The sequence below is a fragment of the Pogona vitticeps genome, chromosome 2, assembly GCF_051106095.1.
Source record: "Pogona vitticeps strain Pit_001003342236 chromosome 2, PviZW2.1, whole genome shotgun sequence".
NCBI lineage: Eukaryota > Metazoa > Chordata > Lepidosauria > Squamata > Agamidae > Pogona > Pogona vitticeps.
The window spans coordinates 124,508,630-124,535,069 of NC_135784.1; the positions used below are offsets into that span (position 1 = coordinate 124,508,630).

The window sequence follows — 26,440 nt, forward strand, 5'->3', positions numbered from 1 at the left end:
ATATTAACCCATAGCCAGGCCCTTAGGTTTTCAGATATATCGGGCCCCCTCTGGCACTTCAGTCTTTCACCCCACTATAGCTGATAACCTAACCCTGGTCAACTGATGGGCCCCTAGTCGCTGTGAGGCCTCTAGGCTTCAACCTAGTCAGTCTTATGAATATAGTCCAGGCCTCACATCACTATTTAGAAATGTTGTTAGAGACACCAGATCTCAATGGGTAAAGAAAGCAGCCCAAGAGAGGACCTGAACATGACTTTTGCTATTTTAAGAATACTGTCTATGTTTTCAATATGTAAGGAGAAAGCAATACATACCCTAGAAATATATGCCCTAGAAAATACCAGGTTACTTTTACTGGGAGATAAGCAATATTTTCACTGCTATGTGTCAACATGTTACTTCCAATTTATAGTGACCCTTCTAGAGACTTTGAGGTGGATGAGATGTTCAAGAAACAGTTTATCATTGTCACCCTAGTGAATTTCCATGACACATGACTGAGATTTCCTTAGTCCTAGACTGACAGGCTATTCAGTATATATCTGAGGCCAGGCTTCTAATATGTACAGTGGTGCCTCGCTTAACGAATGCACCGTATAACGATGAATTCGCATAGCAATCCTTTTGGGATCGCTAATGCGAAGGCATCCCAACCGCCGCAATGGGCAAAACTTGCATTGCGACGCCCACGGATCAGCTGTTAGGCGGTTTCAAAATGGCTGCCGGATGCCCAAAATGGCCACACGCAGCGTTTTCACGCCCTGCCCTCGCTTACCGAGGGTGCGAAAATGGCTGTGGATGGGGAAAACTTCGCTTAACGGTGAGTACAGAAGCCAATGGAACGCATTAAACTAAGTTTAATGCGTTCCAATGGCATTTTCCATCCCGTTTAGCAATGTTTTCTTATAGCAATGGTTAATCTGGAATGGATTAACCTCGCTATGTGGGGCACCACATGAAAAAGAAAACTGACAAACATACAAAGGAACAGTATGTTCTTTATTCCCTTGTCTGTAGCATATCTAGAAATCAATACAATTGAGTCAAAGTTAAAAGGTGTCCAGTCATGACAACTTTTTAAAAGGTGCATTTATTTGGTGAGGGAAAAGCTAAACCATCAGTCTTTGCCTGCCTGCAACCGCTCCGCCTCATGCTTCTTCCTCATCCACTCCTTGAAGCTTTCCAATTCCATTCTCTGGAAAAGACAGAAGTATTAGTTTTACCATCTCTCTCATCTTCTAAACATACAAAAATGGATTCATGGCTGGGGCATATTTACCGTATAATCCTTATCAGGTGGAAACATCTGCAGAAAAAGAATCAAGAAAAAAACAATATAAGTGTAGGCAGAGAAAGATCTGAAAGTTATGTTTCATATCCAAATAGATCAATTTGTGCTATATAGACTTCATCATGACTAATAAGCAAACAGCAGATGAACTGGCAAGATCAGGAAAAGAACACAGGAAAGCAAACCATGCCACATTAGTAGTAAAAAGTGCATGATTCAATAAAAAGAGGGATTAAAAAACCCTTAGCAACTATGATTACAGAGCAGTCAAACTGCTGGTACCCTTCAATTTCTCACTGCTAAATATAATAGCAAAACAGAACACCATACCATTAGAGATACAAAAGGGCTAGATTGAAACTGAATCATACTTAAAATAGACTCAATATAAACAATGAGAGAAATTGGACATGCTTAAGTTCACTGCTTTTAACAGTGTACTGTACTGTAAATATGATTAACTCTGCTTTTAATCCAGATCATTTTCTTAGCACCTAACAAATTCTGTCCCACCACATAACCTAGTCAGAGTATCTCCGGCACCTGAAAGGAATAGTAAGAAAATCAAAATTCTAAAAGTGGACAAACTGGTCAGCACCAATCCAGGTGCTGTTGGACTCCAAATATCTTCAGGTCACAATTCACTATCCAAGCATAATGTTAAACATGGGGGAATAACATCCTTTAATGTTAAGCATATACTTTCCTTGAGACAAAATATAGGAGTTCTAGCTTTTATGCTACAATTTTGCTTTTTATTAGTCCTTCTAATATCCAATTCAGGAAGTGAGTTATCACTAGCATTGTAACCACAAAAGTATAACTGAGAAATAACAACAAAATCAGGGTTATGTAAATACACATACACATGCAAAAACCAACTCTGAAACATAAGGTAACAAACATTAATAATAATAAACAGTTCAGTGAAGATTAAGCATACTTAGTATCCACAAGGGAAGAAGCAGTGGAAAAAAGTCCCCTTTTGAGAAAAAGACTAGAACTCTGAACATCATTTAGAAGTCAGTACACATTGCCATATTTGTTGCAATCCCATTTCCTGTTATTTAATATTCCTCCCATTCTAACATAAAAATAGACCAGTTGCTCTTGCCAAGTGGTGGATTGAAACAAGGCAAGTCAAAGACATCTCTCATGGGCAATGGCAGCCTTCGCAAATCTGCTAGTCAAAATGTAGGAAAATGACTACTCCAATCTGAAACTCAACAGCAAAATTTAAAGAATTCCCTTTAAAACCACAGGAAACATTTAGAAATCACTGTAGCAGCCCATACTGTTCTCCTTTCCCTAGTAACAGAAGACTGACCTTTGGTTTATTTAAAGATTCTTGAAAAATCTGCATCTCGCCTGCAAACCAGAACATAGCAATAGGGAAGGATAGATACAGTACCATCTGTAGGAGAAAGAAGGGGAAATGTTAGATTAAGACACAGATGCATTGATTCCAACTAAGAGGACACTTTGCAGCTTTTTATTCAATCCTACCCAATTTCCCTCCCCTTTTCCTCAAGAAGCTGATCATCACGTGAAAGGAAAATAGAATTTTTAATTCTAAAGCAATCTGGTTTAAATCTGAGAGAAACAAAGAAGGACCACTGGAAACACAGGGCTCTCTAAAGCAAAGGCCACGCCAGCCCATTTTAGGTATCTTTATTCAGTATTTCAGCCTAAGAAACAGGGTGGATAAAAACCATTTTTTAAAATCAAATTGATTTCAGCCACAATTTAAACTTCAAAAACCTGACTTTTTTATTTAAATAGTCAAAACCCGTTTTTTAAATTTCAGTCAAATCCATCCTGGTGCACACAATCATACCAACAAACATTTTTAACACCTGTGGACAGAAAAGCCTTGACGACTCATAAACGCTCCTGCTTATGATGTGATCCACAAAAACTCACATTAAAAATAAGTCTTCAAGGTACCACATGTTTTTGTCTTGTTTCATTAGATCTTGCCTGATATACTATCAATAAGCATATCATCCATTCTTTGCATTTAAAGGGAAAATGCACATATGTACGGGGATATGCTTTTATCTTATAATGTGCTTATATAGTTAACAAACAGCATCACAGTTTTAAAGGCCAGTGACTTGCTCCTGCATGATGTCATCCCATCATAACACACGGAAATCTTCCGTGGATTGAACCCACACAACCTGGCTGCTCCCTTCAACCCGTCTCTTGGGCAAAGGAAGCAGAAGGGCTCACACCAGAATTTGCACCAGCGGGTTTGGCCCGAAGGTGCACCCCGCCGGCCTTCTAAGCCGGAATTCACCCATCCCGAGGGGGGGGGAAAGGAGGCCCTTGGGACACCGACCCGGAAAATCTCCAACTTCAAGCGAAACATCCCGCCAGCGAAGAAGAGAACGCCGCCGCCTCGACTTATGTGCTCTGAGTCCCCGCCCCCGGAACGACGGGAAGATGGCGCCCGCAACCAAGATGGCGCCCGCGACCATCGGAAGAGGAACGCCCCTGCTCCCGTATGACCAATCGGACGGCTGCTGTTGAAAGACATCTGGTGACGCCACCACCGACCGGCGGACGGTTGGTCGAGCGTTTTATGTATCTCGGCGGCGATCTTACGTCATTTTTGTGCGCCTCGCTGGGCCTGAGGAGGAGACGGTTGCGATGCCGGAGCTGGAAATGGTGTTGGGGAAGCAGGAGCTTTTCTTCGTGAGTAGGGCCGAGCAGAGGATGTTGGGGGCGAGGGTTTTGCATGAGGCTTTCCCGCGGTGTTCTCTCTCAAAATTTAATGGATCTGCGCTTAACAAGGGAGCCTTTTTAAAAAAGAAAAGAAGAAAGAAAAAGAGAGGCTTCATTTGAGCATGTGCAGAGTGTTTTCCTATCTGTGTTAAAAAAAACTATAAATTGACCACGCGAGGTGGGGGGAAGAGGTGGGTGACTTCTTGTTGCGTGAATATGGACCCTCGGACCAGGGCAAGGGCAGAGGATCCAGCTTTACATTACCTGAAGTAGTTACTGCTTATCCTCAAATCTCGGTCAGTCTTAGGTTGACAAGAGGGCAGGAAAGAAGGGGTGTCGTGGAAAAGGTCGGCGAGGAACGTGTAGTTGTTGTGTATATACAGCCCTTCAAGGAAAAAGACACGTTTGAGAACTTGTGGGTGCAGAAAACAATAGGCACCACACAGTTTTTTGTTAATAGGAGGTGGCTGGAGGCTAAGAATTCTGTGTTGCGTTTGTGTAGTACAGATTTATGTCTTGAAATACACAACATTATTACCCAGCCACTTGCCATTCACAGAAACGTGCCAAGCACTTCATATGTCTTATTTTGTGACCAAGGCCAGCTTTATTTCTTTCTCTCTTGATTTTTCCTTGGAATATTGAATACAAATAAAGAATATTATGATACTGTACTATTGTATCTGTTATTTGCACTGACACAAAGGCTGAAGCAAATCAGTCCATTCCTTTTTTGCTCCCAAATACAGGGTTGTTTTTTTTTCTGTGCCAGGTGGGAGGCTTGTATTTTTTTTCAAGCTACTGTAGTACATTTCAAATGGGCTTTCCCCCCCATGTGGTTATTTGTGACACATTGTGGTAAAGATGGGAGGGCATATCCATAGGCACTGTTTCAATGCTGTAGGCATTGGGGCATGATGTTCAGGACCAGGAATACATCCCAGCATTCTTTCTTCTCCTGAAATCATCCTCCATTAAAAAAAATCTTATGTGAGATTAGCACTAGATCACCATATTGCCTTCCTTCTCTCTAGGCTGTCATTATTTTGTCTATTTACACTCCATAAAATGATCAGCAGAGGCAAAACCAGAAAATGGGAGGGAAGAAAGAAAGGGAGACTGTGGGCTGAAATGTGAATCTTCCTGCATCCAACATAAACTGTAAACTCCTGCATCAATCTGCAGGCCCTGAGTTGGCACTGACTGTGATTTCAAATCAAGTTGCATATGAAATGAGTTTGGGTCTCAGTAACCCTTAATTGAGGCTGGCTGGATAATTCAGAAGTTTTGGTATCTGACTGTGAAGCTAGAAGTTGGGAGTTTAATTCCCCACTGTGCCTCCTGCAAGTAGAACCAGCCTGTGTGGCTTTCAGTAGGCTGCACAGGCCCAGAGCATCCTCAGAAGAAGAGAATGGTAAACCACTTCTGAGTATTCTGTACCTGGGAAACCCTGAAAAGCCAATTCTGCCATAAGTTGGAATTGATGTGTGGCACATTAATATCATTAATACTTAGTGGTGAGCGCTTCCCATATTGCAGACAGAGAGAGTAAAGCCAAGGTGAATTTTTTAAAAAGCTTGTGGAAGTACATCTAGTGAATTTGTGATGGATAAAATTCAAACTGATAACATTCTAGTGTTTCCTTTCCATTGTTAGCTACTTCAGAGCTCGTTAATATGCACATTGATGATCTCTTCATGTTCAGTGTGCTGAACATTGCTGTGCTGTTGCTATTCTGAATCTGTAATGATCCATAAGGAGGGAAATTGATGTTTCAGCTCCCTAAACATTTATGTTACTTCTTTCTCCACATAGGAAGAGGAAGATCTACAGTATGAGGAGGAGATCTTGCGTAATCCTTTCTCTGTCAAGTGCTGGATCCGCTACATTGAATTCAAGCAGAATGCACCCAAGCATATCCTAAACCTAATCTATGAGAGAGCTCTTAAGGAGTTGCCAGGCAGGTATGCAGTTTATAATCTCTCTCTCTCTCTCTCTTCATTAATAGGACAGTGTTGAAGTACAATATGTAGGTAATAAATTAGAAATGAAGGACTTCTAGCCAGGAATAGTTGTACAGGTACTTTACAGACCTTCCTGTTAGGCCCATAAGCAATAAGAGAATACTTAAACGTGAAATGATACCTATGCAGGTAACTGTTCTGTGCAGACAGGAAAACTATTGGGCAGGATGTTGAATACAGGGAAGCAGTTGTATTGGGGCTTAATATTGAGAGGACTAAATTGAGTTAGCTTTTATATGCTCTGTAGGGTTATATGGAGTTCAGTTTTGGTTATACTTAATGTTATGTAGATCTCAAGATCTTGTTGCAAATTGGCATTTGGTCCCCAGAGTTTTAAAGAAAAAGCTTGCCATCCATATGATATTATAAAATGTTACAGGCCAGATTTTTAGAAAATTTGAGGCTGTGAACAGTGGCATGAGCACCCCATCTTGTCTCCTTTTTGGCCTGTGGAATGTCACACAATAAGTTCCCCACTGAAGCTAGGAGAGGCAGAACCCTTTGAGGAAGCTCCAGAAGAACCTGGATGACCCTGGATCTGGGACAACATACGGAGAACCATGGAAGGAATGGGGCAATTGGGACTGGAGAAGACTAAGATGACCGTGGAGTGTGGTATACAAACTGGAGGCCAGCTCCCACAACCTTATAGTTGAGGTAGTTGCTGAAGAGTCCTGGAGGGATGTCTTAGAGGGCCCTAATGAGGAATACCAAGTGGTGGTAGAACTCTCAGAGGATCCCAAGCCACTGGGGGACTAGAAGTACATATATAAGGAGGACCCTTGGGACTGGAGTCCTGTTCTAGCTTTGGGTCCCCTGGGATGAGGTAGAATGTCACCTTAAACTCTTGCCAGCTTCATCACACACACCCCCCGCCATACTGAGGAGAGTGGGAGTAAAGGAAGAGGAAGTCCTGGACTCAGAAAGCCAGCCCTAGGAAGCCAACCACTACTTAACAGAAATGATGATGGAGGCAGCAGCAAAGAGCACACTAGGTTTAGGAGTGAGCACGACCAGAGGGGAACAAACTGAGGAACCACCTTCTTCCCTTTGTGTGGGCATATCATTCATCTTTATTGTGGGCCATCTGGCTCAGTTCAGCGAGGGCATTTACATTAAGGAGGGAGAAGGACTTGGACTCTTTGAAGCTTGCCATGAGTACCCAAGCAGTGCTAAGAGCTAGTCCGGACTCATTGTAAACCTTCACCTTGTTGCATTTTGGTTCAGCCTGCTGTATTATTGTCCATGGATCAAGGAATGAAGTAGGAACCACCTTGTTGTTCCAGCCAGGAATGGAAGGGCTCACAATATTGCTGTGAGAACAAGAGGAAAAAATTATACCTAATGTGTACACTATAATAATGACAATTTGTTTTTCAGGTGGAAGGGATAAATAATGCTGAGGTAGATGGGTATCTGTGCTGTCCCTCTTAGCCTCTTTGTAGGACTTGTTTTCTCCAAAGAAAATAGCAAAGTCACCTAAATTCAGTTTCTCTCCCTGTGACAGCTGGGATCAACACAGCAAACTCTTTTCCCTGGAGGTGAATGGTTTCTCTAATTGTGTTTTGCAGCTACAAGCTATGGTATAATTACCTAAAGCAACGGCGGAAACAGGTGAAGAGCAGGTGTGTAACAGACCCCAGCTATGAAGAGGTGAACAACTGTCATGAGCGGGCCCTGGTCTTCATGCACAAGGTAGAGTAGAGAGTGCTAAACTGTGAGGGTCAGTAAAGTCTAGAATGAGAGGAAAAGTAATAAAAGCCAGAATTTGATAGATTGGTGGTGATACTTAACGTGGAGGCCTCATATTTGTTTAATTCCATAGCATCTCCCCCACCCCATCTGTTATGATAATTGAGTCTAAATTGGCTACGTTTGCTTAGGGAAAGAGGGCTTCTGGTTATAATAGAAATCCTTTTGAAATGTGGTGTTCCAGTGAAAAAGGCAATTTCAGAATTAGTTATTAGTAAGGCATAGGCTGAAAACACCATTATCATGTGGAAGTGGATTTTAGCTTAACCTACATGGGGGCAACAAACACACCAGAGGGTCTTATTTTCATTTTTTGATTCTTTCATTTAATTCCAAAATAGAGTCTTTCATTTGCCATTTCCTTCACATCTTGTCTGTCACATGACTTGGGAATTTTTTAACCCAATAGCATCTTGAGAGCTACTCTCAGTGGCAAAGCAGAATATCTTGGGGAAGTGGAGTGAGAATTTTGATTTGTAGAAAGACCTGGATTGGTTTTGGAGTAATTGAGGAATGCTCTTGAGCTTCAGACCTTCCTTGTGGGTGAGATCTGTGTACTGCTGAGTTCTGGGGTGCCTTCTGTCTTTATTTTACTCTGTATCTATGCCTGTTTTTGCCTTTTTTTTCCCCCTGGATTTTGGGGGGAGGGAATTTTTCCTCTCCCCCCCTTCCTTTCTTGGGTTATTTTTGCAGTCTGCTGCTGTGCACTGGTGGTGGTGCACTCAAGGAAAAGAAGGGATAAAGTAGTACAGCCGGAGGGGGTAGGAAAAATAAATCTTATCCTATTCTAGTCATTTTGATTTCACTGGGGGACTTTGACTTCATTTTTGTCTTTATTTGCTTCCTTGCTTCTCTTGGGTTTGGGGAGAAAGGACAGTTTTTTTTAAAGTTTTCCTTTCTGCGCCCCATTTTGTCTGCATGTGGATGTTTTCTTTATTAGACTGATTTGTTTTTAAATTCTGTTATTTGTTTACTCTGGGTTACTCACTTAGCTTCTGTTTATTTTGAAGGGTTCTTGGGACTTTGGGATCTTGTTTCAAAAATTACTGAAATGAAACCCTTGAAACAAAAGATCTTGAAAGAGCTGGTCCCTTTTCTGGTTAACAAAAGAACCAATGCCCCAAAGTCCTGAAAAAGAATAAGGAACCCATGTTGGGTGGTAGATGGACTATACCTGTGATGCCTGAACACTTATCCTGCTGCTCTTGTCCCCAGTAAACTGTTTTGTTAGCAGTGTACTGTAAGCTTTTGTTGTCTGTCATGTGTGCAGAACCTCTTTGACCATTGATGCCTGTTGTTCATGACTGCTTTGAGAGGAGCAGTGTGGATTTGATTTAAATCATGATTGAAATCACTTGTCAGTAAACATTTTATTTAATTTTTTTAAAATTCAAATCTTAAAAAATCTATTTAAATTTTAACAATCCAATTGAAATTTTAAAATCCCATTTTTACTTTTTTTTATCAGGTTTTTAAAAAATTGACTGGTGATTTCAATCAATTTTATTCAAGTCAGATCCGCCCTGGACAAATAGTATCAATTTTTTATGCTATTTTTCAACTCATCTTGTTGCTTTTTCTCAAAAAGAGCATAGGGCTGCCAACAGTTAAAATAACTAGGAAGTATTTCTAAGGCTTTTGTTTATGTGGAGGTTGTGTTTAAAAACAGCAACAGAAAATGCTACTTGAGAAGGTGATGAAATGATTACCTTTTTGAAATAATGAATAACATGTTTGCCTTCAAAGCGCAAGCCATCTAGTGGAATTGTTAGGCAACAGTATGCTCTGTGTTTAATGTAATGCATAATAACTCACTGAATTTTTATGGCAAATCTGATAGGAAGTACATGTACTTTGAATTTTTGAATTAATTAGTAGATAAATCAGTGGAGAACAGGCATGTCAGCGGCTGTTAATGGCTATTAGGCAGAATAGTAAGACTGGAAGTTCTATATCGGAAGGCAGTACTATCTGCTAGGGAGAAACAGCTATTGCTATCATGGCCTGCTTGTGAATTTGCCAGTGATATTTGGCAAGCCATGGTTTAAAACAGGCCACTGGACAACATGGATTTTCAGTCTGATCCAGCAAGGTGATCGGTACATTGTGGTTGTCCTGTGTGCCTGCAGATGCCTCGGATATGGTTGGACTACTGCCAGTTTCTGATGGACCAGTGTCGGATTACACGTACACGCAGGACTTTTGACCGGGCACTCCGTGCCCTGCCCATTACACAGCATCATCGTATCTGGCCACTCTATCTGAAGTTTGTGCGCTTATATCCATTACCTGAGACAGCTGTACGGGTCTACCGTAGGTACCTGAAGGTAAGAGCCCATGTTTACTCAAAGAAGCTTCTCATGTTTGGGAGCCTGCACTTTTGTGATACAGGGATTCACCTTCTAAAGCATGCCTTGTTTTTTCTGTATGGTAGCTTACAGTCCCATGTTTCTATTTTTGTAGACTGTTTTCTGTTTGCATTGATGAGGTACAGAGAAGTAATTTATTTTTGTTTTGAAGCCCAGATGAGATTCTTAACCAGAATACTGTATTTTGCTGGTACACACAGGATTTTTGTTTTGGTTTGGTTTTTTGAAGATCTAGGGAAGATACAGAGAAATCAGAGGGAATAAATTAATAAATGGAAATTAATACACGGGATTCATTTAGCTTGTGAGAGAAAAAGAAATTTGCATTTTTCAAAAAAAGAAGGAAATCTTTTCTCAGTGAGAGAGTGTTGGATAAACATTTTATTCAATTTGGCACTTTCCTGCTTGAAATCAAGGAGTTTTTCATAGATACTAATATTTTGCTTCTATTGTTTTACTTGTTAGAATTATGGTCCCTTGATATATAAGGAGTGTTGAAGAGGTTTTGCTATCATAGGTGACATAGCAATCTTGAATGTTGCCTAGATACAGAGCACATGATCAGTTGCACAACCAGCACAAGAATTGGCATGGAATGGGGAGCTTGCAGGAATGCTTATGAAATTTCCCTTTTGCTTCTTTTTTAAACAGTGGGAATCTGACCATCAAATACTGCTTGCTTGTGTTGACACAAACATTAGTTTTCAGTTGGTGGGTTGAGTTCTACAGATGGATCTCTTACCTGTCCTGTCCTGGATCAAACCAATGCAAATCATTTTTTTTTCTGTGTGTATATGGATCTTCCTATTCAAGAGACTGAGTGAATCAGAATCCCTTAACTTGCCATAATGAAGTTCATTTTAGGAGAGAAGTTTTTTCAATCCTCAAAGACAATTTGTATCTTCTGAAATCCACTTTTTAATGCAACCACTATAACACAGGGTCTTTCTTGGTTGTCTGATCTCACTAAACAGAGAGGTGAGTAAGGTAATATTTTTCTGTATATTCAGATTGCAACTGTAGATTGCAGTGAATGTTTTTTAAACTGAAAAGTCTGGTTGAAGGTGTCATAAGAAGTGGATAATGTAAAGCAGTAACTTGCATTGTTATGTCCTACTACTCCTACTTTTTAATGTTTGACCTGATGTACAGTAAATCTTTTTATATTGGACAAAAAGCCAATCTTTCTCAACAAAACATAATAAACCTAAATGACTGCCTGCAGATAAATGGCTTTAAGAAGTATAATGGAAATAAAGCTGGCAACCAAAATTCCTTTTTTCATTGATGACTTCTGTTTGTTTTCCTTAGCATCATCAACATGTACAGAGAAATTAGAGTACTTTGCAAGAAAGGATATTTTGGAGGTCTGAAAAGGAATCCTTCGGGTTCTTCCACTTTTTGTTGAAAAAAAATTGTGATTAGATATGCACAAATACTTGGGAGCTAGAACTCCTGCTTCTCTCCTTGCCTTTGGTGTGTTATGTATGTCCTGTTGGCAGAGTACAACTTTTCCTCCCAGAGTAGCCTACCATAATCAAAGGGACAACCATAAACTGGTTTGTGTATTCATAGTTCATTTGAAATACATTCCCAACCATTGTGGTTTCTCTTCATCACTCTCAGTACCACCTCTTTGGTATGCTGGGAGTTCTGGAACTATGTATAGATATTTAATATTGCAGCTGAGCCCAGAAAATGCAGAGGAATATATTGAATATCTACGCTCCATTGACCGTCTGGATGAGGCTGCTGTCCGCCTTGCTGCCGTGGTGAATGATGAACGCTTTGTCTCCAAGGAGGGAAAATCCAATTATCAGGTAAGGCTACCGTAGTTGCTGTTCCATTCTGCCTTCCAGATGTGTGTAGGGAAGTCCTCGTTCATCTAGAGATGTAGGTCTTGTGTGCTTTCCACTTTTTCTGCAGTGCAGTGGCCTCCCCATTCCTCTGACATTGTGTGCTATTCTTGGCAGCTATGGCATGAACTCTGTGACCTCATCTCGCAGAATCCAGACAAGGTGAAGTCTCTCAACGTGGGAGCCATCATCCGAGGTGGCTTGACTCGGTTCACGGATCAGTTGGGCAAACTCTGGTGTTCCTTGGCAGACTACTACATCCGCAGTGGACATTTTGAGAAGGTAGTCACCTGGACCTATGAATAAAGGGACTTGTTTGGTGTCACATCCCAAGGAACAGAGTGTAGCTTTCTAGCCCTTGAATAGTTTCTTTTGCTTCCTGATTTCTCTGGTCTGAATGGGTCTTCATAGGGAAGAGGCAGGAAAGCCGTTTAGAGGCAGGAAAGCTGTTTTGTGAAAGATTGAAGAGTTTTGGAACAAGGATTTACTGTTAGTAGATACATCCCACTTTACTAATCCAAGCAGTTCAGTTTTTCATACCTTTTTAAAAATGTGCTGATGAAAGGTAACAGACAGAACTGAGTGTGCACAAGATAAGAAATAAAGTCCCTGTCAGACCTCTTTCAACTCATTTTTTAAAAAGTAGGCAAAGTAGCCCATCAAACAGAAAGAGAAATGGGAGAAATTTAAAATGTTTTAAAAGAAGCAATTTTATTTATTGATTTGATTTGATTTATACCCTGCCCATCTGGCCTAAAAGACCACTCTAGGTGGCTTCCAGTGAATATAAACAATAAAATGATACAAAGAATTACATAAATCATATTATAACATACACAATGCAAAAATAGAATACAAATAAATAAAGGGAGAAAAATAGAATAAAAATGGCATAGTGATCAATGCTATTGAACTAAAAGAGACAGGATAAGGACAGGGCTAAGGAAGAGTTACACTGTACTGTGCAACAGAAGGTACCTGAGTATATCACTGCTCAAAGGATCAGAAAAAGTATGGCCACATGGAAGTGAATGCCTGAGCAGATGTCCTTCTTTAGGCAATTTTTATAAAATTGAGCTGTTTCTATCCCGCCTTCCTAGCACGCTCTCTCTCGCTCTCTCTTTCTTTCTTTGTGTGTGTGTGTGTGTGTGTGTGTGTGTGTGTGGTCATCTGTTGTAGAAGAATCAAGAGTCTTGAGCCACTGTGTTGAAGACTAAAGATTTCCCTTTAAAGAGGCTTTAAGAAGTGCAAATTAAAGATTTAATGTAAGAATCTGGATCAGTTTCAATGTCTGCTGCTACAGAAGCACTTTCAGTAGATTGCTTTTTTCCATATTCTACTATAGCCGATACAGTCTAAGTCAGATATAGTTAGGCTGTGTAGAAAAAAGCAGCTGATTGAAGGTACTCCTTGGGAGTGTTTCAGGAGCAAGCAAAGAAAGATGAGGGGAAAATGTGGACATCCCATGAGTAGCTGTGTCTCCTTTCGATAACAGATAGGGCTCCAGTTGAATGTGTTTCTAGCATTCTAGGATTGTTGGTGCCATAGAGAAGAAAGTCCTTTCCTGGCATGGGAAGAATCAAGCAGATGCTGTCAGGACCACTTAGAGTGTTTCCAGATCAAAACAATAGGTAGAGCAAATGTTACTCTTTACCCTGCTCTGCAGATGCTCCCAAACACCAAAAGGCTCGCTGTTCAGGGATCTTTCTGATTATGAGATTCCCAGCGACACATGGCAGAAAAGAAATCTCAGGACTCTGAAAACAAATTGAGTCTTGAGAAAACAAGTAAAATTCTAGTATGACATTTTTCATGGGGTACGGGATAGATTTTAGGGGAACCTTTTCTTGTCTGGTGCTGGGGATTGTCAGATGGGCAAGGGAAGCTGTGATGTACGGACAACAAGAGGAGGCTAAAAATTGCTGCTCGAGGATGCGTTCCCTACTTTGGTGACATCCAAAAACCCCCATTGGTCTAAAACATCTGTGTGATCCTCCAATTTAAATCCTCCCTAAATAAAGATCACAAATACTGTTTTAGCCAGCAGACTTTGGATTTGATGCATGACTTAATGCATAATTTCCCTTGCCCTGAACTTTGTTTTTAAATGTTGGTTTGAACTCTGAGCTGCTATAAGGCCATTATCGCTTTGAGCAGACTTAATGGGCATCTGTTAGACATATGCCTTTTTTTAAAAGCACAAACCATTTCTGTTGCCTCTTGCAGAGACAGATGAGCAGATAATTCTCATCCTGGAGGCAGCTTCCTCTTGGTAAACTGGTTTCTTCCTTATCGGAAAAGGGGGAGGTATCTTGCTTTCCTTTAAGGTAGATCCCAGGAAATAGTCTGTGATTTCTTAAGACCAAACACTTTGAATTTGTTATTTATTTATTTGTCTTCATTGTAAGCCACCTTTCTCCAGATAAAAGCACTTAAAATGGCTCACAGTATTTAAAAAGTAAAATTAAAAATGCAATAAATTATTCATGAAAAAATTAATTTTTAATAGTAATTAAAATGCATTGAATGATTAAAAACATTTAAAACTTTGAGAACTCAAGTAAAAAATGGTATTCAGGGACTCAATCATAATTGTTAAAAGCCTACCTGAAAACATGGGTCTTCAGCAGTTGGCAGAAGGATAAAAGGGAGGAGGCCAAGCTGATCTTCTGAGGGAGAGCATTCCATAACTTGGGAGCAGTCACAGAAAAGTCCCTCTCTGATGTCCCCATCTAACATGCCTCGATGGGCAGTTGGACCAAGAGGAGGGTCTCCTCTGATTATCTTAAGAGCCAAGAAGGTTTATATGGGGAGATAGAGTCCTTCAGGTAACCTGGGTCCAAGCCTGGAGAAGCAGAAGATGTTCAGCGGCTGCTAGTAGAGATACATCCATCCCTTTTTTGACCTTGAGTGATTCTGATTATCTTCCCACCCTGTCTGACATAGGCCCGTGATGTATACGAAGAAGCAATACAGACAGTGATGACAGTGCGGGATTTCACTCAGGTCTTTGACAGCTATGCTCAGTTTGAAGAGAGTATGATTGCGGCTAAGATGGAGACCACATCAGAGATGGGACGTGAGGAGGAAGGTAAGAGCAGCGCAGCTCATGGACGGCGGCTGCCATGGTTTCCCTTTAGGAGGAAAAGCATAGTTTGCTTAGTCTGTGTCCTGGGGAGCATGTGCCAGAGCTGCTAGGATTGTTTTTGTGTCTCCTTGGGTCAGAGGTCAGCAGCTTTAGCCTCTGAATATTTTTAGAGTCCACATCCCACCAGTCACCACGGCCAGGGGGGAGTTTGTGGGATCTGTTGCCCAAAAATGTCTGAAGAGTCCTCCCCTGTTTGGAACCTTTATGTTTAGGTGACTGTTGCTCATTCTTGCCCTAAATCTCATTATTTTCTGATGGATGAATTATATTCTAGTTGAAGAGCTTCTACTCTTCCCATTACCATCACATGATGGGATTCAGACTCTTTGAAGTTCAGGATTGTTGGGATATAGTGGGAAAGAACCGGAGAGGAATGGTCTTCCTGCCCCTTCTCACTCCTGCCCCTTTTCCCGTTTGTTGTGGAATAGATGATGTTGATCTGGAACTGCGTCTGGCTCGCTTTGAGCAGCTCATTACACGTCGGCCTCTGCTTCTCAACAGTGTCCTTCTGCGCCAGAATCCCCACAATGTCCATGAGTGGCACAAACGGGTGAAGCTTTATGAAGGCAAACCTCGGGAGGTAGGAAGAAATGATGTGAACAGAACTGTGCAGGCAGGCAGGAAGCCCGAGAACACTGAGGGCAACCAAGACTAGGGATATACATCTACTACTCCATTTTATTAAGTGGTAAACTATGGCATTAAAGCAGAACAGTGACATTCAGGGGTTGGGATTACTCTGACTTTCTAGCCAGATCAGTGGAGGTAGTTGACTCAGCCTCTATGTATGTGAAAAATAGAAGTTGCCAATACTCGAGATTCCTTTTCGAACCCTCTGGTGCCATAGAGCTTCTGTCTGTAAATGATACGTAGCTGTTATACTAGTTCAGCACATTTGCTGACAGGAGGATGCTGTATTGGGATGACCTGGAAATGTAACGGGTCTGTTGTCCCTACTTGTTCTCTGGATCCACAAAGAAGCCAGCTTTCCTCTAGCAGAAAGAATATTTGGGATTATACCGGTTGGCATCTCCCATATTCAACTGTGGTATGCTTCATAGAAACACACATTGAGCAGTTCAGGTAAAAAGAAATCTTGCAGTGATGATGGTCATCTCTTTCCCTGCACCTTCTCTTTCCAGATCATCAACACATACACGGAAGCTGTTCAGACAGTTGATCCTTTCAAAGCCACTGGAAAGACACATACATTGTGGGTTTCTTTTGCAAAGTTCTACGAGGCCAATGGACAGATAGAAGATGTGAGTGATATGATGGGGTGGAATAAAACACTGCCCTGGCCTTTTCTCTCCCCCCCCCCAACTTCCTCATTTTTCCAGCTGTTATTAGGTTTACAACAGAAAATATTAACTTCTGGGTTGCAGAGGTCCCTCATAACAGCTGCAGGAAGTTAATTGCTGGGAGCCCCCTAATAAGGGGTGGTAGAGCTCTGGGAAAGACACCGGCCCTTGATGATTTACTGTTGCTTAAGTGACAGTGGGTATGACCTGCCATACCCTACACAGCTGAGCCCAAGGGGAAGGGATGCCAACACTGTGACCATTTGCCCAGCCCTCCTCTTAACTTTTACTATTCTTGTCCCAGGCGAGAATCATCTTTGAAAAGGCCACCAAGGTGAACTACAAGCAAGTGGATGAATTGGCTAGCGTGTGGTGTGAATATGGCGAGATGGAGTTGCGACATGAGAACTATGACCAAGCGCTGCGCATTCTGCGGGTGAGGAAAGCCAGTCAGGGCTAAGGAGAAGGTGGCAGGGCTCTGATGATCACGATGGGGCACCTTTGGGCTCTCAGAAGTTGATGAATTGAAGGGCAGGTGGTTGTGTGACTGTAGGTAGAATGGCATGTTGTGGATACAGAAGGGATGCTGGAAGCCAAGACTCCTCAGAGTTTTTACCCAGAAAAAGAAGCAAGGCTGCCTGACTTCCTACCTCTTGGCAAAGATGACTGTCTGCAAGGCATGTATGGAGGTTTCTAAGGAGCCTGATGCTGACTAACCACTGTATGCTGCAAGGACTTAATGGAACAGGTTAATTTTACAGACCTTCACCCCTGTTCCTTGTCTTTGCAGAAAGCCACAGCCATTCCAGCTAAGAAAGCAGAATATTTTGATTCTTCAGAACCTGTGCAGAACCGTGTATACAAGTCTCTGAAGGTTTGGTCCATGTTGGCTGACCTTGAAGAAAGTCTGGGCACTTTCAAAGTAAGTGACTTTTCTTGGATTTCCTCCCTCCTGGTACCCTTCACCTTGTATCTGGGCAGAGATGGGAAAGGGATATTGGCCAAGGGTGCAAGGCCGGGCCTACACTTCTGATACCCAGCTTGCCGTGGTGGTGGTGGTGGTGGTGGACAATGTGTAGCCTGCATAATTAAATTAGAAGGTGTCCAGAGAGTGCTCTAAGAGCTATGGGGCGGTATAATAAGTAGCGCAGTTTGCTTTTGGTTTTGGTACAGTAGTACTCACTACCTTAGTGCATGCGCTCATAATCTCGAGATTAGACCACTGTAATGTGCTCTACGTGGGGCTGCCTTTGAGGCTGCTGCGGAAACTTCAGGTGGTGCAGAATGCGGTGGCCAGGCTACTTAGTGGAGTGAAAAAATACCAGCATATTTCTCCCACTCTGGCCATATTGCATTGGCTGCCCATTCGTTTCTGCATCGACTTCAAAGTGTTGATGCTTACGTACAAGCCCTAAACAGTTTAGGGCCTTGATACCTAGCGGAACGCCTACTCCCACCAAGATGTACCCGTGTCACTCGTGCGAGCCAGGAGGTGAGGCTGAGGAGCCTAACGCCAAGGGAGGCCCGGAAGGAAAAGACAAGAAACTGGGCCTTCTCGGCGGTGGCTTCTCGCCTCTGGAACAACCTACCTCCTGAGATTCGTGTGGCTCCCTCGCTGGGTATCTTTAAAAATCAACTTAAAACATGGATGTTTTGGCAGGCCTTCCCTCCAGTCAATCCCTGATGCCCTCTTTCTCCCTTCTATTTGTCTATTCTGTTATGTCTATTTTTATGTAAAATTGTTTTATATATATTTATTGTTCTATTTTTATGCTGTTAGCCGCCTAGAGTGGTCTTAACCGACCAGATAAGCGGGATATAAATAAAATAAAATAAAATAAAATAAAATAAATAAATAAATAAATAAATAAATAAATAAATAAAATAAATACATACATACATACATACATACATACATACATACATACATACATACATACATACATACATACATACATACTCCTGACTAGCATTAAAGCTTCTTTTGTGTTGCCTTTTGTAGTCTACTAAAGCTGTGTATGACCGCATTCTGGACCTGCGCATTGCCACCCCTCAAATCATCATTAACTATGGTCTCTTTCTGGAAGAGCACAACTACTTTGAGGAGAGCTTCAAGGTAAGTTGACTCTGTCAGTGTGGCTCAGTTTGGGGGAAGGGGGCTTTGTCTCTAACTGCCTACAATATGATTGGCCTGTAGTTCTCAGCCTTTGACTTTCCAGATGTGTTGGACTTCAACAACGTGAATCCCTGTCCGTGCTGTCTGGGGCTGTAAATACCTAGCAGGCCAAAGGATCCTGTTATCACAATGCAAGGGTCCTGTTATTTAAATGGCAAAGGAGGACTGAGCATAGCTTACCTCTCTAGAATCTTTGGACAAATTAGCAGAACAATGTCATTTCACATTGCACGGGTTAATGGACCTGTATCAAATATGGATAACTTGATAGCCTATAATGTGTATCTGAAATAAGAGCCTTGTGACACAGTGGTTAAACTGCAGCGCTGCAGCCAAGACTCTGCTTATGACCTAAGTTTGATTCTGATGGGCTCAGGTAGCCAGCTTGAGGTTGAGGGTAGAAAACCACAAATTGACGTCAGTGTAGGAATTAGGACTGGGAGTGTGATGGGACGTGATGGTTGGTCCACTAGAATGAGAAGTTGTGAGGGGGGAAAGAAACAAACAAGCAGCCCTTCTTCGGGGACCCTGTACGCAGGTGCTTTTATGCAAATGCTGATGGGTTCTGAGCTGTCCTTGATGGATCAGGAAAGAGATCTTGGTGTGCTGGTGGACAGCTTGATGAAAGTGTCAACCCAGTGTTCAGCAGCAGTAAAGGCAGCCAATTCCATGCAGGGGATCGTTAAAAAGGGGATTGAAAAAGAAAACAGCCAGCATTATAATACCATTGTACAAAATGCTAGTAAGGCTGCACCTGGAGTATTGCATATAGTTCTGGTCGCTGCACATCCAAAAAGGCATAGTGGAACTGGAAAAGATGCAGAAGAGAGCAACTAAAATGATGATTGGGTTAGGGCTCCTCCCTCACGACGAAAGCCTACATCGTTTGGGGCTTTTTAGAAAAGGCGCCTGAGGGCGGACATGATTGAGATGTATAAAATTATGCAGGGGATGGATAAAGTGGATAAAGGAAAACTCTTTTCCCTCTCATGCAATACAGGTACCAGGGGACATCCGCTCAAATTGAGTGTTGGGAGAGTGAGAACAGATAAAAGGAAATACTTCTTTACCCAGTGTGAACTCCTTGCCACAGGATGTGGTGATGGCCTCTGGCCTAGATGCCTTTAAGAGGGGATTGGTCAGATTCCTGGAGGGGAAAGGTCCATCACAGGTTACAAGCCACAATGAGGGATGTATAATCTCCAGGTTTAAAAGGAAGATACCTCCAAATGCCAGATGCAGGGGAGGGGTATCAGGAGACAGGTATCTAGTGATCTCGTGTGTTCCGAGAGGCTTCTGGTGGGGTGACTGTGAAATTGGACTAGGCAGTTGGACTAGATGGGCCCTTGGCCTGATCCAGCAGGGCTCTTCTCGTGTTCCTATGACTCGGCCTTCCATTTTTCCAAGGGTGGTGAATTGAGGACCCAGCTTGCTGGGGATGGGACAATGGCTAGCCTGCATAACTGAATTGTAAACTACCCAGGGTGTTTTAAGCACTCATTGGGTTGTATATAAGTAGCACACTTTGCTTTTTGCTGTGAAATATTGGAAATTAGTTAAGAGAGGCTTATGGAAAAGACTGGGCTAAGCAGATGTCCATACCTTTGTGCGGTAGAGCTCATTGTTTGTGCACAGAAAGTCCATGGTGTTTCTTGCTAAAACGCCTCTTTTGAACAAGGCTGGGGAAAGACCTCTCTTTCCTGAAGATCTTTGGTGGCTGCTGAGGGTCACAGCAGATAGCAGCGACCTGCACAGAGGAGTTGCCTGATTCAGTATAGCAGATGGGCATGCAAGGATCAGCCAGAATAATCTGAGAAGCTCTGGATGTCTTTTTCCCACCATCTTTTCTCTCCGGCAGGCATACGAGAGAGGTATTTCATTGTTCAAGTGGCCGAATGTGTATGACATCTGGAATACCTATCTAACCAAATTCATTGACCGCTATGGTGGCAAGAAGTTGGAGCGTGCTCGGGATCTCTTTGAACAGGCTCTGGATGGCTGTCCCCAGAAATACGCTAAAAGTAGGTGACACTTTTGTGCTTTCTGACCAGGAGACACGAAGGATAGTGTTGAAATACCTCCACTCCCCTAATACAGCCATAACCCTCCAGGCCAAAGTTTGGATGTAAAAGCCCCCAGACCAAAGGGAGATAGAAGAGTACTCTCTGCCTCCATGCCCTTCCTGCAACTGCTGCTGCTTTGATTGGTCAGAAAAGCACCCCACGGCACTGTGGGAGCCACAACTCTGACACACCTTGCCCTCCTGTGCATCTTTGCAAGTTGCAGGCAATCTAGTGACTTCCACAGTGCCTTGGGATACTTTTCTTCCCAATAAAAAAGAAAAGTGATGTGGGAATGGTATCGAGGTAGAGAGGGTTGCTCTGCTTCTCTTTGGCTTGGGGGGGGGGCTTTCATTCCCTTCATTTGGCCTGGGTCTCCTTTAGTTCTGAAAGTTCTATTGACTGTCTAGGAGATGATCAATCGAGAGTCTGGGTAGAGGAGCTGGTGTATAACCAAAACAGGTCAGTGGGACCCTGGGATACAGCAAACTAGCAAACTACTACTCTTAAGAGACCAGGCCCACGTTATGTCTTGCACTGATGGATTTGCTCTGGGAGCAAGCCAGAGAACATCTGTGCCCCTGAGCATAGAGGCCTGATACTGTATAATGCCTGTCTTCTCTGAGTCATTGGTGAAGAACACCGGTGCAGTTCTTTCGCTTTTACTGGAGTAGAGCAACCTAGGTCAGAGTAACTCCCTTTAAGGCAGGGCTTGCTAATATCTCTTTCTCTGATATGAGCATTGCCAAGATGTTTTATGGTCCCAGATTTCTAAGCCCCCAATGTTGAAATGCTGGCCCAAAGATGGGAAAGAGTGTTGTCTGACTATAATTTCTTATGCCTCTGCAGCCATCTATTTGCTCTACGCCAAACTGGAGGAGGAATATGGGCTGGCACGCCATGCCATGGCTGTGTATGAGCGAGCCACTCAAGCTGTGCTACCTTCGGAGCAGTACGACATGTACAATATCTACATCAAGAGGGCAGCCGAGATCTATGGAGTCACACACACACGTAGCATCTACGAGAAGGCCATTGAGGTTAGTTGCTTCTTTCCAGATACTGCTGTGTACAGGTGACATTACCCACCCTTCTTCAGTTTAAAATAATGGGCATTCTCTTTATAAAACCTGGTAAAAAAAAAGTCTGGGACTGCTACCCTATACCATGGAGACTAATATAGTCTCTTGAGCCCTTGTATTGGGTGCTCCCCCCACCTTGCTAGAGAGGCTCACCTTTCTATGCCTTTTGTCCACTATAAACCCCTTTTAAAAATTTTCTCCAGATTACTTAACATCATTTGCTTGATATAGTTACTGATAAGCTTTTATTGCTCCTGGGCCAAGTCGTTTTATCTTTGCCTTAGTGCACTATGTTAATTGTTGGCTGTTGTCACCTAGCTGCTCTAGCATTAAAAATATTGCTAGTAGGATATGTTTTGAAAAATAAAATAAAACCTCCTCTTCCTAGGTGTTGTCAGATGAACATGCCCGGGAGATGTGCCTGCGCTTTGCGGACATGGAGTGCAAACTGGGTGAAATAGACCGAGCGCGAGCCATCTATTCCTACTGTTCACAGATGTGTGACCCCCGTGTAAGTGACCACTTTTACGCACTAGAGGGGCAGTTGGGTAAGGAGGCACGGGCAGGAGGAGAGAAACCTTCCATTTATACTGGGCTGAGTTAGAAATGCCAGCTTCCCCAAAAGTAATTTGACTGACAAGAATATTATACAGTGGTGCCTCGCTTAACAGGCACTCCGTTAGCGACGAAACCACATAGTGACGAAGATTTTGCGATTGCAAAAGCGATTGCATTGTGATGTTTTAAATGGGGTTTTTTTGCTTTGCGATGATTGGGCAAAGCGATGATTTTTTAACAGCTGATCGGCGGTTCCAAAATGGCCACCAGGTAAAAAAAATGGCCGCCCGCTGTGTTTAGGAACAGATTCCTCGTATGGAGGATCTTCGCTTTAGGGTCAGTTTTTTGGCCATAGGAACACATTAAACAGGTTTTAATGCGTTTCTATGGGCTTTTTAAAATCGCATAGCGACGAAATCGCTTAGCAGTGATTTTTGCTGCACGGATTAACGTCACTATGCGAGGCACCACTGTGCTGTAGCAAATAAGTAAAGGACTGGTGCTTTATGTATCTGTTGGAAGAGAGACTAAAAGGGTATGTGTGGTTTGCCCAGTTTCAGAGGATATGTAACACAGTAGCAACTGACCCGTATGCTGTGCTATATTTTTAGCCCACTGCTTCTGTATCCCTTTTACCATAGGAAAGCTGAGAGGAAGGGAGAGTGAAATAGGAAGAACAGTTTTTGCTCAGTATTCTTTTGAATGATGCAGCCACTGCTTCCTTCTTTACTGTGGACACACACTCACACTCACCCTTTTTATTCTCCCTCTCTCAAGACTACTGCCAACTTCTGGCAGACATGGAAAGAATTTGAGATCCGGCATGGGAATGAAGATACCATCCGGGAGATGCTGCGCATTAAGCGAAGTGTGCAGGCCACCTACAACACTCAAGTCAACTTCATGGCTTCCCAGATGCTTAAAGTTTACAGCAATGCTACTGGTACAGGTAAGTCTTGCCCTCCTCTACACATGACTCCTAGCAAAAAGAGTGCATCAGCTGCATCTCTGGTTGAGTACTAACCCTTTCATTTCAGTATCTGATTTGGCGCCAGGGCAGAGTGGCATGGATGATATGAAGCTTTTAGAGCAGCGGGCAGAGCAGCTGGCAGCTGAAGCAGAGAGAGATCAGCCTCGAGCTAAGGAGAAGATCCTCTTTGTTAGGTGAGTGTGTTGCAGATGAAATACTTACTTTGCTTCCTCATTGTAGGTCACTGCCCAGTGTATAGTAGTAGCTGTGCTCATGTGGCAAAGATGATCAGAGGTGGGCAGGAATCAAGTTCTTTGTTGCAAACTGGATGGGACCAAGAATTGGCTGCCACTTTGAGTGGGCTCTAAGAAAATCAGAAGCAGATCGAAGTGGACATGGCTATTGCCCTGAGATCAAAGTGGCAAACGTCTGGGTGATGTTGAACATGGGCTGCTCAGTTATGTGTGTATTCTATACATGTTCAGTCTATCTATATCTGGTTGTTGGCTTTAAAGTCTGTTTTGTTAGGCTTAGGTAATAAAAGAAGAGAGTGCAAAAGCCAAGGCTTTCTCGTTGGGGTTTCTTAAGTATCCACTATTTCTAGAGTTGTTTCATTGCTGGGAGTTGGAAAATATTAGTAACTATTAAAGCAATAGTTGCATTTGTCTGACTTGTGTCTCATAATTCTGCACCTGTGCACTTGACTTCAAACTGGAAATGTGGTAACAATTGCAGGCAATAATGAAATTAGTGTTTTATTAGTCAGATATTGATAGGATCTCAAAGTAGATACAAGGTGGAATCCATATTAAGTAACCTAGTTTAGGGTAAAATAGCACAATACCAGGGCCATTCTCCCTTTGGTGTCCCCACCTGAAGGCTGGGTGGAAGTAGTGCCCATGAAGCTACTCTACGTAAGAGAGGAACCGGGAAGTGAAGCAGCTGATATGTTGATACCCTTGGAACCTTTACTTTCCTGTTTTGCTGATGCATATTAAAGGTCTGGCACCTTCCTCATAACAGTTAGGATCATTCAGATGGCTACCTTTGTAGGGTGCTATTTAAATATAGTTAGCTATTCTGTATAGTTCAGTAGTCAGCACAACCTGGAGTCAGATTGCTGGTTTAGTTATAGGTTGGGGTTGAGACGAGAGACATGGACCTGAAATAATAGCTTGACTTGATACTGGGGGACATTTCTTGCATTAGAGACAAATAACGGCTTGCTGTGCTAATGGGCCATACAGCAGGGGAGGGGGCATTTCTTGCACTAAGAAAGTGAATATGAAGGGAGGAGGGACCCTCATGCTTGTTTTGTTGATTCACTTCTCTCCCCTTGCTTCTTTTCCAGGAGTGATGCTTCCCGCAGTGAGTTGGCTGAACTCTCCAAACAGGCCAATCCTGATGAGATTGATATTGACTTGGATGATGGAGACGAGAGTGAGGACAATGAGCCGGATGGTAAGAGTGTCGGCTGCTTTATTCTTTAATCCAGCTTGTCTTTTTACTCCATATTGACCACCCCCTTTCTTCTCCCTTCTACAGAGGTGCAGCTGGAGCAGAAAAGTGTTCCTTCTGCGGTGTTTGGAGGACTTAAAGATGACTGAGTCATCATCAGGGGAAGAACTATATTGAGCTAGAGCTTTGTCCTCTTTATAAAGCTGGGCAACGTGTAGACAGCTGCTTCTTTATGGCCACCCAAACTGCTGTTGTTTTATAGCCTCTCTCTCTTTTCTGTCAAAAAGTGCTATTTATAAAATAATTTTTGCAGATGGCTGCCACTTGTTTTTTATGTGAAGTGGAAAATAACATTAGCTGTGTACTCTGTGTAAGTAAGAACTTTGAATGGCAATGATGGTGATTTTTTGTTTGTTTTGCTTCCTCCTAAGTCAAGAAAGCTCAGAAAGGGAGTTTTAAAAAAGACTGTTGGGAGTGGGATAGAAAATTTTAATAGGCTACTTTAGTTTTTGTGAAATTCTATTTTTATATAATTTTTTTAAAAAAACACTGTATATTAAATATAATATAGCTCTATGGAAATTCCACAACTGCTATGTGTTGTCTGTGTAATAATTCATTTGTTAATGCATAGGATTAAACAGGAGGTTTCTGAACAGATTTTCTAAAGGCCATCTTCCCCCTCTTCTTGCATGGACTACAATCAGCCATTGTGCCCATTTCCTGGTTATGGCTGACAGGAAGAGTAGTTGATATAGCAGAGGGTGCCAAATTTGCGAGAAAGCTGGTTTAAAATACTTCTACCAGACTGTTTTGCCTGGGGACTTACATTAGCCACTACTAAGTTAAAGCAGTTAGGTCATATTTTAGAAACAATGAGCATCCATTGATTGGTATGAGTACCTTAAAGAACAGCATTGGTTCTACTACAAATACATGTGCATGTCTATGGCAGCAATTTGTTTAAGACTTTTTTCCTGGCTCACTTTGCATTTGACTAAGCAGGAAGGATTTCTGTTACTTATATAGAGGACAGGGCCAGTATCAAAGCAAAAGGCGTGCTGCTTATATACCGCCCCATAGTGCTTCAAGCACTCTCTGGGCGGTTTACAAGTTAATTATGCAGGCTACACATTGCCCCCCCCCAGCAAGCTGAGGGGGGGCAATGTATCGGCCTTCCTGCTGTTAGATTCCAGTTCCCAGAAGCCTCTGCTAGTTTGGGCAAGGGAGGGAGGGATGGTAGGTAAGAGTTCCCCCTCAACACCTGGAGGGTGACTAAGCGCTTGTAGCCCAAGTGGTGGTGAGACAGACCCCTTTCATTAGTCAAGCACAGACCATCATGTGGGGGAAGAGGCTGGATAAAAGTAGAGTAAGGCAGGAGCAGCGAATCCCATCCTCCGGTTATAGCCTGGCACACAGAGGTCTAATTGATTTCTTGCCTCTTGAAAACCTGACTTGCATTTCTGCACCTCTTTCCTGTCTCCTGCAAACTGCCTGTCATTCTACACTTTTCTTCTTCTTCATAGTTGATATGCAGAGAAAACTGCAACTACAGATCCCCACCTTAGTCTGCAAATTGTGGAAGCCAGAGGCAATCTGCTTCCAGCTTCATCCCATATTGTGTTTTCTCTATACATATGAAAAACATACAGGTAGCTCTAG

General features: G+C 42.5%; 2 protein-coding genes across 2 annotated transcripts; one reads left to right on the plus strand and one right to left on the minus strand.

Moving 5' to 3' along the window:
* Window positions 1-983: 983 nt before the first annotated feature.
* PET100 (PET100 cytochrome c oxidase chaperone) lies at window positions 984-3,851 on the minus strand. Its single transcript, XM_020796344.3, has 4 exons — window positions 3,639-3,851; window positions 2,622-2,708; window positions 1,283-1,309; window positions 984-1,198 (listed from the first exon to the last, which is right to left on the minus strand). Exons 1-4 carry the CDS (start codon window positions 3,834-3,836, stop codon window positions 1,121-1,123), a joined length of 390 nt encoding a protein of 129 aa, XP_020652003.3. The 5' UTR covers window positions 3,837-3,851; the 3' UTR covers window positions 984-1,120.
* XAB2 (XPA binding protein 2) lies at window positions 3,840-25,368 on the plus strand. Its single transcript, XM_072990347.2, has 19 exons — window positions 3,840-3,994; window positions 5,840-5,988; window positions 7,620-7,743; window positions 9,930-10,127; window positions 11,855-11,989; window positions 12,143-12,307; window positions 14,972-15,116; window positions 15,602-15,753; window positions 16,316-16,435; window positions 16,779-16,910; window positions 17,265-17,396; window positions 18,477-18,590; window positions 20,509-20,671; window positions 21,560-21,750; window positions 22,181-22,303; window positions 23,128-23,299; window positions 23,388-23,514; window positions 24,672-24,781; window positions 24,866-25,368. The coding sequence occupies exons 1-19, from the start codon at window positions 3,950-3,952 to the stop codon at window positions 24,925-24,927; spliced, it is 2,559 nt and encodes an 852-aa protein (XP_072846448.2). The 5' UTR covers window positions 3,840-3,949; the 3' UTR covers window positions 24,928-25,368.
* The last annotated feature ends 1,072 nt before the right edge of the window (window positions 25,369-26,440 follow it).